This window comes from Sinocyclocheilus rhinocerous, unplaced genomic scaffold (assembly GCF_001515625.1).
Source record: "Sinocyclocheilus rhinocerous isolate Xijiao unplaced genomic scaffold, SAMN03320098_v1.1 scaffold171, whole genome shotgun sequence".
NCBI lineage: Eukaryota > Metazoa > Chordata > Actinopteri > Cypriniformes > Cyprinidae > Sinocyclocheilus > Sinocyclocheilus rhinocerous.
Genome location: NW_015642206.1, coordinates 991443 through 1004417, shown reverse-complemented (window position 1 = coordinate 1004417; position 12975 = coordinate 991443). Strand labels below are relative to the sequence as shown.

Here is a 12975-nt window from a genome sequence, read left to right as displayed (position 1 = left end):
AAGGTGCAGCTAGAGTAGGCCTATTTTTAACTGATCTCACCCTTAAAACATGCTTTCGCTTTGTTGTGTAAACTAATGTAGTCAGGGCGATTCTGTTATTAGATAATAATCTTGACTTGAGTAAAAACAAATATTAATTTATACGTTTTTAAGACTTTAACGTTTTATTTTTTTAAGTGTGTTAAGTTTTGAATGACGTTGTATTAGCCTATAAAACAACACAAATAAAACCACAAATTATAAATTAATAGCCTAAATAAAATGTATTCTAGGTTTTGAATTATTAAACAATATAAACACCTGTTGTTATTCTAACACCTGTGTGAACTTCAAGTGAACTGACATATGAAAATCACATTGGGACCTGATCAGAAGTAGCCTACTTACAAAAACAAAAAAACAAAAGAAAAGCTAGTTCTGATGAAAAGCGCAAGCATGTTTGTGCGGGTGTATCTAATGCAATGGCATGCAGACGTTTTAAAGTGTGACTTAAAGGGATAGTTCACCCAAAAATTAAAATTCTGTCATCATTTACTCACTCTCATGTCGTTCCAAACCTGTATGAGTTGCTTTCTTATGTTGAACATAAAAGAAGATATTTTGAAGATTGCTGGTAATCAAACAGTTGGTGGTTGCCATTGACTTCCATAGTAGGAAAAAAAAATACTATGGAAGTCAATGGCAACCACCAACTGTTTGATTACCAGCAATCTTCAAAATATCTTCTTTTATGTTCAACATAAGAAAGCAACTCATACAGGTTTGGAACGACATGAGGGTGAGTAAATGATAACAGAATTTTTGGGTGAACTATCCCTTTAAGTCTTCAAAAGTGTGTGACTTCTGAAATACTCAATTAAAATGTAAATTAATGCACAATCAATAAAAGGAACAATCAATTAATAAGTCTAGTGGTTAGAAAACAAAGCAATCAAAATGTATTTAAATCAAGATAACATTTATTATAACAAGATAGATATTCATGAATTTACCATTTCACCATTTCCCATACTTATCCATAAGATCTGGCCCAATACAATGTATTTGACTGGTATCATATTTCATAGATCCCATATTTTACTACTTAATACACGTTTCCAAGAAAAGGTAAAATGTGAGAGAATGGTTTCTCATTTTAGAGTAAAACTAAAAGTGTCATGAATTAGGTGCAGGCAACACACCTCCTGCAGATGTCAGTGTTGTACTACACTTAAAAACCAATGCAAATCATAAAATGGGGTTAAAGTTGGGGAAATTTGCCCTCGTTGTTGACAAATCGTCTATGCAAGTGTTACATTTCTCAGTGATCTTTATGTGTGATATCAGGTGTCCTCTGTGTTAAATCACTCTGTGTTAAAATAAGATGTTGTTCTGGGCTGATGAGGCTCCTCAACTAGCTCATAAATATCCTGGTTTTTAAGATAGGTAGTTGTAGCCTATTACTTAATATAGGCTTTACGTTGCATTCATCTTAAGCTGTCATCCAAGTCTGTCATTTCATATCAACACTGTGTAGAGAAAAAATACGCGAAAATTACCGTAGTTATGGCCGAAATTTAGCCATTGTCATTGTTTTATATTAAATGTAATTTTCATCTCTGTTTTAGTGTTTACCTCAAACGAGGCAACCTTGATGTCATTTGAACCTCTAGCCATGTATTTCCAATTCCTTTTATGAGTTATATTTAGCGTAGCATCTGCAGCATTTACCTGTTCATATATTTGAAAAGCTATGAACCGGCCTATATACCCTAAGTAAGGTAGCCTAATAAGTATGTAGCTAGCCTATATAGGTAATGTTGTAAATATATTTTAATACATTAAAAAATATACCTGTTCTACCTGTTCGTATATTTGCTATATGTTTTATACATTTTTAATATAATTTATAATCTTCATGTTTTACCTGTTCAAATATTTGTATCTCTGTGGAAGAGCTGTGTGGGAAGGAAAGAGTGTCTGCAGTGCTGAAAGTGTGTTTATGTTGACTTGATTTTAATTAAAAAATTTTCTTTGAAATATGGGCATAATATAAACATGGGCATTTACTCCACCTCTGAATATCAGCCTCATCAAATACAACTCGTTTTAGGTCAGTTATGTCAAGTTAAAATGTGGCAAGCCTTTATAAATACTTAAAATGTGTTTGACATTGACACACCACATTTTCAGTCAATTTAACCTATGTATTGCATAAATGAGTAAGTCCAGTCTGTGCATATTTTCTTCTAATAAGCTTTGTTTCATATTAGGTACAGACACGTTTCAGCACATCTTTATCACCTTCACAAAATATGATAGCTTTATTCTTCGGTATTTTTCTGCCATAAAACACACAACAGTGCGACATTCTCTGGAGAGCTGAGTACAGACCCTAAAAGTTTAATACATGCAGTTTTGTTCAGTGATGCCTCAGGATGGCTGGCTCTTGGGAACAGTGCTGCAATGACAGATGAACAGTAAACACTTTCAGCGGTGTACATACACTACAGATTCATCCACTGCAGTCCCCAAAAATGTTTACACACAGTATTCAGCACGTGAGTCGATTATTGTAAATGTACAAAATATACATGGATAAGCACACATTTACCATTTACCCATACACAGATATATACACAAACAGTTTGTACTGTTCACAAGCACACACACATCATTTCAGACAGCATGTTAACACTAAACTATATGCATAAATTTAAAAAAGAGGTTTTCAGATGAAGACAGGCTTAGATCAAGGACTGTACAGCACTGATCATTTATAATCTCATTTATAAATAACGCCTTGAAGAAACGGCATAGCTTTGCTGAGAGTGAGACAGCATTAAGCCTCTTTGGTTAGTTGGAAGCCAAATCAAATGAAAAACATCAATGGTCCTATATAAAGTTCTAATCTTTTTAACTGAAATTTCTTACTCTCAAAACATAGCAAAAGCCAGATAATAGTAACACTGTTGATTTATGTTGTTCAGAAAACTGTATTTGGCACTGATTGTAAAAGCTAAACCATAAAATTTAACATCATGTGTTTCCAAAGCAGAATTTCCAGTGTGATATGATCTATCACAAATCATTCTAATATGGCGATTTGATGCTCAAGAAATATTTCTTATTTATATCAATGTTGAAAATAGTGCCGCTTTTTTTCCAGGATCCTTTGATGAACAGTAAGTTCAGAATGACAGCATATATTTGAGACAGAAAACTTTTATAACATTATGTCTTTACTGTCGATTTTGATCAAGTTCCAAAGCAGAATTTCCAGTGTGATATGATCTATCACAAATCATTCTAATATGGCGATTTGGTGCTCAAGAAATATTTCTTATTTATATCAATGTTGAAAATAGTACCGCTTTTTTTCCAGGATCCTTTGATGAACGGTAAGTTCAGAATGACAGCATATTTTTGAGAAAGAAAACTTTTATAACATTGTCTTTACTGTCGATTTTGATCAATTTAATGCATCCATGCTGAATAAAATTACTACCTGTAATTTCTTAAATTAAAATTTGAACCCCAAACTTTTAAATGGTAGTGTATGTAAATCTATATTGAAATATCTAAGTCATTTTGTAGAAGCAACCAAAACAGAATTTTCTTCACTTGGCTTGGAAATGAAACTTGTAAATGAATCGCGTGTCATGTGGTTATCAAACACATCTCTCTTCCCCTCTCCACAGATTGCAGACCCCATATGTTGAGGCGGGCCCTCTAAATTCCCTCTGCACCAACAAACCTGTCATGTCAACAAGATGAGTCTTTGACACTGTACATAAAAGAGGCTTTCCGGGACATCGCCAGCCTGATTCTCATCAGTCCTTTCTGTCAGATTGTAAGATGGTTTGCATGAGTGACCCTGGCAGATACACACTCTATGATATCAAATACAGCAGCCACCTCAAGTTCATACGTGATGATGATCTTATGTAGGAGAGGCACAGTTTCAAAAGGCCATTCGCTGTTAGACAAATCACAAATTGGCAGAACAAGTCCGATAACACATGCCTGTTGTATATGAAATCAAATAGGCTTGCAATAAAAAGCTTATGAACAAAACATACTCCACTGTATATGAACAAAACATCTGCAGAGCACAAAATGGGATTTTTTGTTTTTTATAAATATGGCCGGAGGAACTTTATACATATACTTTGAGCATGGGTGCACAGTTGTGGCCTTTTTCATCAGAGGTTGGAGTACATATGCAAAAGGCTTGATTGTTTAAAAAAAATACAGTAATAATACTGTAAAAATTTAACCTCGTCATCAACTTACTCAATACTCAGTGAAACTGATTCAATAACAAAACCATATTCTCTTTCATTAGAAATGTATGATACCATATCTGGATGATGTTTTCACTATGTGTAGTCAAATCCTGAAACTAATAACTGAATAAAGAGTTGTTTACCAGTAGACCGGTCTCAGTCTCTCATCTCTTTAGTGATTCTCAGGATTAAGTCAGCCAGGTGTGATGCAGCTGTGCTGAGCTTTCGGCGTATCTGATCATCCTCTCTGCATACTTGCAGCAGGTTTGGACTGCTCATTAATAGGTTGTTTTGCTCAAGTCTTAATAAGGGGACATTCATATTTACGCTCACATTCATTCCTGGGCCATTATAAACCTCTAAAAAGTCACAAGGAAACATGAGGGTCTTGGTTAAATGAACTGTACAGTATAAAGGTGCAGAAGTTTTATTATTGCAATGCAAGTCTAAAGATTGTCAAAATATGATGATGCCTAATTGAGAAGTATCTTGTTATGAACACAATACAAGTACACAGTGTACAACAATGAGGAATGAGGGTTAAGTCAAGCCTTTTAAGTTTCTCCAGACCTCCAACACAAGGGTTACATGAGGACATTTGACCTGGTGTCAGGTAGTCGCAATCCCACCAGACCTCCGCCTACGAGCACTGAGGAGGCCAGAAGAATGGGGATGGCTTTGGTGATGCCCACTAAAGATCCAAAAATCAGATTTCCCATCACTGCGGCTAGCTTGCACAAGGCATTACAGAAGCCAAATCCAGTTCCTCTGAAATAGAGAAGTGGAGGGAGAGAGGATGGAAGAGAAAAAGGTAAAAAGTTGGTGTTACATTGATATTTACTGGGCTTTGGGCTTTGGAATCATTAAACAGCTTTGTTGCATGTCTGTTAGCATATTTTATTATGTATGAGTACAAACCCACCTTCTGTCCGTAGGGTACAGCTCTACTGTCACAACATCCAGGGAGTTCCAGGCGGAAATACTCAGCCCATTGTACAAGCACAGCATCCCAATCATCATCGACTCACTGGTGCCAAACCACAGGAAGAAGCAGCTGATACCAGACAGAATCATGGAAAACCCTGACAAAACACAGAATATTTACAGCAAAACTATTCTTTCACACATAACAAAAAGTATGAATCTCAAATATATCTGCAAAGTGGTACAACCTGCAACAAAATGAAATATTTGTCTCACCTAACATTGACAAGCGGCCAATTTTGTCCACGAGAAGTGCAGATACGATGTTACCGGGCAGAACAGCCAGTGTTCCCAAGAAATTGACGAAGTAGACCCAGTATGCACTATAATCATCCTCAAATGTCATTTGACAGCCTGTTTTGTTGTGGTAAAATGTGCTGTTTACGACATCTGTGTTTATAAGTTTGGAGTCGTCAATATCTGTCGAATGAATAAATTAACGAGATTTAAACCACAGTAGAAAGCGATAGTTAAGTATTTGCAGGCATGCAGCAAAGTGGTAAAATGGTGAAAAGGTGGTCTGTTTTGTGTTCAGAAATAAATGACTGTTTTACCAGTGTTATAGAAGACAGCCTCAATAAATGTGCAGTTTCGAAAGAAAGATCCAACTGATGTCACATCCTCAAAAAAGCAGCTCTGAAAAGTGGAATTGATGAAAGTGACAGACTTGAATTTCATACCTATGAACCTGAGGAACGGATAAAGAAAATTATTTATGTGATAATATGCACACACAGAATAAGAATTAGTACAATAAGAAGAAGATTACTGTTACAGTTTGAATAAGTCACCTGTCATTGATAAATAAGCTATTAGTGTGTATCTGGTTCTCAAGGGTGAAATTGAAGGTGAAGTCTTCAATGCGCTCATTGTTATGCCTTTGTACTTTGGAGGCGTATTCATCGGCCTGAAGATGTTTGATGACGTCAGGGAACCACACGGATAAACCATAATACCTGCAGAAGTATTGAGTTCTTTAATGATATGAAAAAGAAAGAAAGAAAGAAAGAAAGAAAGAACAATAGATAGAACGACAGACAGACAAAGCAACAGAACGACAGACAGAACGACAGACAGAAAGACAGACAGACAGACAGACAGAACAACAGACAGAACGACAGAAGGCAGACAGAATGACAGACAGAACGACAGACAGACAGACATAATGACAGAAGACAGACAGAACGACAGACAGACAGAACAACAACAGAAGACAGACAGAACGACAGACAGACAGAACGACATACAGACAGACAGAACGACAGACAGACAGAGACAGACAGAATGACAGAAGACAGACAGACAGAATGACAGAAGACAGACAGACAGAACGACAGACAGACAGACAGACAGAACGACAGAAGACAGACATAATGACAGACAGACAGACAGAACGACAGAAGACAGATAGACAGAGAGACAGACAGAATGACAGACCGAACGACAGCACGACAGCCAAACAGATAGAGATCTTACCCAAATGACAGTGTGAGCCACACAATAGCCAGTTTGACTGTACTGTCTTTCACTGGATAATTAAAACACTTCAAGAAGTTTAACCAAATCTGGAAGGACAGAAAAGGGAGTTTTAATCATTTTATTTGAACGTATTCAGTAATTTATGCTAATGATTACATAGATGACATTATTTCTGAAAGGTCACACATCATGAATCTCACCCCATGAAGCTCAGTCTTTATCCTGAAGATCACTTTTGAGAAAAGGTTGCCAGATTCGGTCTGCATCTCGACAAACTCATCAATCTGCTTTGGGATCTTAATTCTGTTCACCTACAAGAAGAAACACCAGTTACTAGAGCTACGTTCACACTGTAAGCCATAGTTCTCAATCCTGATTTATAACTCAGATCTTTCTTTTTCTCTACATATCAGATTCAAGTGTAAATTGGTGAAAAGTTTGAAGAAAAAGATCTCAAATCGGATTTGGTCCACTTTTGCCTGCAGTCTATATGGGCTATTCTACAGATTTTTTTGTTATGTAATGCAATGAAATGTGTGTATTTTTTAAGTTGGACTTCAGTATATTCAGTATTTAAAAGAGAGAGAATATCTTAGGGAGGTATAAGAGTGTCCAATTTGGATGACAGCTTGATCTTCATCACCGTCACCAAGCAGCTCAATAAATGACACCAGAAACATCTGTGAAGCCCACATACAGGGCAGGATGAGACAATCATATGAATTTAAGCAACTTTAATGCATGGTTGGTGCTCTAAGCAGCTTAAAGTTAGCGCAGTGAGGGAATCGACTCACGGTGAAGACTTTCTCGGGCTGTCCACGCGCTCGCATGTTTGTGTCATGAATCTGCTTGAGGATCATCCAGGCCTCGTCGTGCTTCCCCACCTGAAAGGATAGAGCAGAAAAATCCCTAAGAGATTAACTGGATTAAGTGGAAACCGCAGTGCTAGATGACAGCCGCCCACCTCTATTGCCACGGCAGGCCTAAAAGAGGGGCGTAGGGAGTCACGACAAGCACGCGTCATTAGCTTCAAAGAGAGTCGTGTTCCCTTAAGTCAGGCTGTTTCTTCAGATGTTCAAGCCATAAACTGATGTTTTTAGAAACATGCAGTTAACAAGAAAGCAGCCACAAGCATCTGAAATGGATTTTGCCCATTTTCTATTTGTAAATTACTCTTATTTCAAACTCAACCAAAGCTATAATGAATTATACACTTTCTTTGTATCTCTCCACCTAATTTCACACACTCCTTACCTCCAAGTAGAACCTTGGGCTCTCTGGCATGAACGTTAAGGCCACCACGGCACAGACGCAGGGGAGAGCGCACACCACCACAAACACCCTCCAGCTGTGGAACTGATAAGCTGAGCCCATACTGAAACTCCAGCCTAAGGAAAACATCAGACAATTTTTCATGTTATTGATCCAGCACAGACAAAGAGCTTGGCTGCCTGGTAGAACTTCAAGCCATAAGACTGTAGGATTTGAACTAGAAACATTTATCAGTAACTGTTGGCATGTCACAGTGATTATGGTCTGAGTGAACACGTCCATTTCTTTTGTCCAATGCTGATTGATTGATTACATCAGAGATGAGTGTGGTGTGTCTTTTCCAGGTGATGGACCTGAAAAACATCAGGATTAATATGTGCAATAGGTTGGACTTCCTTTTATAATGCAGTCCTGATTTGAGTTAGCAACATAGTATGGAATAACTAAATAAAAAAAATCTAAATCTAAAACACTGTTAATCATTATTTTTCATTAATTGAAATAAAGCTGAAACAGATAGCACACTGAGATACAGGATTGCCCAGTTCTGTTATAATATTCTTAAGTGCATATATATATATAAAAGGACTCATCAACACACCATCCAAAACTATTCTGCATTTCTAATTTTAAGTGGTGTCAGGCAGGTTTCTGAAATCACGTAAAGCAGCTTTAAGACTGTCATGAACTCAGAGAGCGCAATAAAAGTATCCCAGGCTGAAAATGTGTTTTTCTCATTATATTTCATTTTAAGTGGCTCCTTTTCTACTTCTCCTCCATATGCATCGTCTTCTTTACCAGTAATGTCTTATGCACTGAGCTGTAAAACAGTGTAGGGTCTTAATGATATAATTAAAGTGGAAATGTCCTTTTGAAAGGCACAAGTGTCTTTCACTTATGGTAATGTAAAGTGACCATTAAAGGAATAGTACACCCAAAAATAAAAAATTGCTTAAAATGTAGATGAGTTTGTTTCTTCATTGGAACAGATTTGAAGAAATTTACAATTACATCACTTGCTCACCAATGGATCCTCTGCAGTGAATGGGTGCCGTCAAAATAGTCCAAATAGCATAATCCACAAGTAATCCACACAACTCCAGTACATTAATTACCCTTCACAAGACATTAGCTGATGGACTGAAGTTGTGTTGATTAATTGTGAATTATCGTGATGCTTTTATCAGCTGTTTTAACTCATTCTGACGGCAGCCATTCACTGCAGAGTATCCATTGGTGAGCAAGTGATGTAAAGGTAAATTTCTCCAAATCTGTTCTGATAAAGAAACAAACTAATCTACTTCTTGAATTAAATAATCACAATGGGTCACATTTAAAAATAACGTCCTAAAATGAAGAAAAAGTCATCTAATACACATAGTACATAAAAAATCCTGAGTTTTGAAAAAGAGGAATACGGCATGATGAAATACTGAATTCAGTGTGCGTGTGTGTGTGTGTGTGTGTGTGTGTGTGTGTTCATTAGCGTATCTCTGTGAGGACCTGTGGTAAATAATGAAGGTAACACTACACTGCAGTATAAGTGAGAGTTATGAAGCTGTGATTGCAACAGCAGGCAAGCCCAGAGGGTTAATGTTTCACCCATGTCATTGGAAATCTCATTACATAGATTATGTGCATAATTGACTGAGGAAACGGGTGACTGAGTCAGCAGCTATAGCAGACCTACCGTTTTGCACAGTGGCTTGCCTGTGGCTCTACTCACAGTCAGCTTTAATGCTAATAAAACGACACACTCACACACACGCAAACTGTGTAAAAGTAAATGTTGCAATGACTTGAAACATTTCCAATTGTAAGGACATTTATTTTTTTATTGTGTTCTGTTACATATGCATGTAATTTTGATTTTTGTTCACAAGTATTGTCTTGTACTGATACGGCTGCCCCCTAGTGGCCGAGAGTTTTCTTGTTTGTCTTCATTTATTAGGTGCCGATTTCAGACACCTGTGTGCCTGATGAGCTGAGCAGCATAAATACTGTTGTGACGCTGAAAGCAGTTACGGGACTTGTGCTGGCAACTCGAGGAGAACCAGACCAGGGATCGGCAGTTTCTTTATGATTTATTCTCTCTCCTTTATGTTAAATTAACTTAATAATAAATATTCCCTGTTAAAACGAGCCTGTGCTTGCCTCCGCCTCTATGTTAGGTTGAGGACGTAACATGTTCCAAAACCTAGCAAGCTGCATTCAGATGCAGTAATTTAAAGCATCATAGGCACCAAAAGAAACCTAAATTTGCCACCTCATTTTCTTTATGAAGAAGAGAATCCCAGAATGCACTGCAAGCTCAATGAATTCATAATTGCATACACGCATAATACTCTTGCTATTTCTTCCATAAAAATATGGTAAAAACAGTAAAAGTGATATTCTAATATGCGATTCTGAAAGAGGCACATGAGGTTGGATAAATGTTTATTCAGTACTGAAAATCATGGCTAAAATACCTCAGTGTAATTTTAAAAAATGATTATTCACCATATTTGTGTTCTATGTGTTTTTATTAGCCTCTTACTCATGTGTGAAGATACTGTGGAGTTAGCTTAGCATGCTAACTCCAAACTCTATTGAAATCAATTGTGAGCCTAACCTCTTTTGTACCACTTATAGGCTATATGTTGTAGACAGCTCCTGCTAATGTACAGCGCTCCAAATAAATTACTGATAAGGTTGTTTTTCATGCCGCATTAAAAGAGAGCTGAGTAGGCAGTGGACAGTATGGAGTTCATTATATTTTGGAATAGAGCTTCTCAGAATTTTATAGTAGGAAGCAGTGGCGGCCCGTCGGGGGAGGCAGGGGAGGCACAGCTTCCCCATAATTTTGAGGTGAAAATGGGAGGAGGACGATTTAATGTTAATAAAATTCGCAATTCATTTTAGTTCATGTCTCAGAACCTAAGCTGGATATAGGCTACAGCAGTCGGCTTAATTAAATGGCGCAACAGGCAGCTCTCTTTTAACACAGACTTTTAAGAAGGGATGGATGTTTGCTTCAAGTAACAGGCCAGGTAAGTGAAATTATATTATCTTGCTGTATGTGTGTCGTTTTCTTTACGTTTTCTGACTAAAAGCAACCAAAAAGCCATTTTAAAGTGGTTAAGCAAATAATAATAATAATGATCGGCAGGGATCCCAGTCCAATACAATTAGTGTGCCTCCTCTATTTTAAAACCCACGAGTCGCCACTGGTAGGAAGGAATGCTAGGAAGGACTGTATTTAGTTTGTATGTGGATGTACAAACCAAGTGATCAATGGCAACGGAGCTTTTAAAAGTGCCAGGATGAATTACCCATATAGTACATACAGTGCACAGTATGCAGCTCAATCTCATTTCCATTTATATTTAATTAATTATTAGGGGTTCAAGCGTGTAGCGCTGAAACCCTATTGTAATTGTTAGAATGGTCACGGAGGAGCGATTTTCCATGTAAAACTGATTGTGCAGACCAAACCGTAAGTCGTAGAGACTTGAAACTTGGAGGGATGGTAGTACTCACACCGCCTACAACGTGACCAAGGCTCGCCCCAATCGGCCTGACGGGGGTGCTACAGCGGTCGAAAGTACGAAATCGCTTATAACTCCTAAACCGTCAATCGCAGGCTCAAGTGTCTTATGTCGTTGGAATCCTTGGCTCATGCCGGACAAAACACATGCCTCAGATTTGATTGCAAGCCTGGCAAAATTTTCGGGTATTTTGCATTTTTTGAAAAACCTAGTTTTGCGAACTAGTCCTAGGTTTTTCGCCCGATCGGAACCAAACCAGTGCAGAAAGATTCTCTGGAGAGTGAATATCAATAATTATCAAAAAAAAGTTGAACTTTCGACTCACCGTCGCAAAGGGACACCAAAACGTTTGAAGGGGGCACGGCCACTTTTAGTAAAATGCCTATAACTCCTGAACGGAATGAGATATCTTCGCCAAACTCTGAACACTTATGTAAGAGCTCTAGCTGTGGAGAAAAAATCACGGAGATTGGCCACTTGCTGGCGCTATAAGAGGGGAAAAACATAAAAATGGCTATAAATAGGCAACCATTTGTCCTATCAACATGAAAATCGCTGTGCACGGTCTTGGTCCAAAGTGCCACAAGTGTCTATGCGGACATTTGCGTATCTCAAAAAAATATGGCCGCCATTGGCCGATGAAATTTGATCACCTATTAGACAAGGTTAACGGAGGCCGATCGGAACGAAACTCGGTGGGCCTGTTTGACTCACGGCCCCAAAGGTCTGTGAGAAATTTGAAAGAAATCAGCCACTGGGGCGTAAATGATTGTACATTGCGCAGTTTTCTGCACATGCACGCGATATTCATATCGTATGATAGACCTCCTCGTTCCGAACAATTTTTGCGAACTAGTCCTAGGTTTCTCGCTCAATCTGGAAAAAACTACCGCAGTGCAATTCTCTGGACTCTCTAGGTCAGGGGTCGGGAACCTATGGCTCTCTCACCCTTTACCAACAAATGATTTATTACAAAAATTATAGGCCTACATCACTAGGGATCAGTAATTCATTGGTTGTAGAGACTACATAAGCTGATAAAAGGTTTAAAATAATAATACATTTTTTGTACCGAAAAGTGCGCGTTCAGTGCTGTTCGCGAGAGTCACGACAGCAAACTGATAACGTAGAGCTAATAAACTCAGATTCAAGCTGCTACGTAGCTTGTTTGTGGTAATAGCGAAAAGAAAGATTTTTTAAACAGCAGAAAAAGTGTAAAAGTATGTAAAAAAGTGACAGGACTGAAACATATACTTTGTTTTATAGAAGATGGTGTTCTCCTGTGCCAAGAGCCAGTATGAAACATTTAGCCGGTTACTTTCACTTTTTCCGCGCAGCTTTCAGCGGGTGGGACTGTTAGCGTTATTAATAAAGGAACGTGAATGAATGAGACAAAAAAGAGCGGGACATTCTTGATATTAAAAAGACAGACAGTATTAAAA

At 37.8% G+C, this 12975-nt stretch overlaps 1 protein-coding gene across 2 annotated transcripts in view; it reads right to left on the bottom strand.

The window, feature by feature from the left end:
* Positions 1-3536: 3536 nt before the first annotated feature.
* Positions 3537-12975, bottom strand: part of LOC107755746 (synaptic vesicle glycoprotein 2C-like) — a 41002-nt gene continuing 31563 nt past the window's right edge. For both annotated transcript variants that reach the window (XM_016572639.1, XM_016572640.1), the window contains 9 exons: positions 7986-8119; positions 7526-7615; positions 6932-7042; positions 6729-6817; positions 6044-6208; positions 5807-5940; positions 5469-5672; positions 5191-5350; positions 3537-5036 (listed from right to left, as the gene is read on the bottom strand). In XM_016572639.1, coding sequence (XP_016428125.1) covers positions 4853-5036; positions 5191-5350; positions 5469-5672; positions 5807-5940; positions 6044-6208; positions 6729-6817; positions 6932-7042; positions 7526-7615; positions 7986-8119 — 1271 coding nt within the window. In that variant the 3' untranslated portion in view covers positions 3537-4852. The remainder of the gene's footprint in view (positions 5037-5190; positions 5351-5468; positions 5673-5806; positions 5941-6043; positions 6209-6728; positions 6818-6931; positions 7043-7525; positions 7616-7985; positions 8120-12975) is intronic.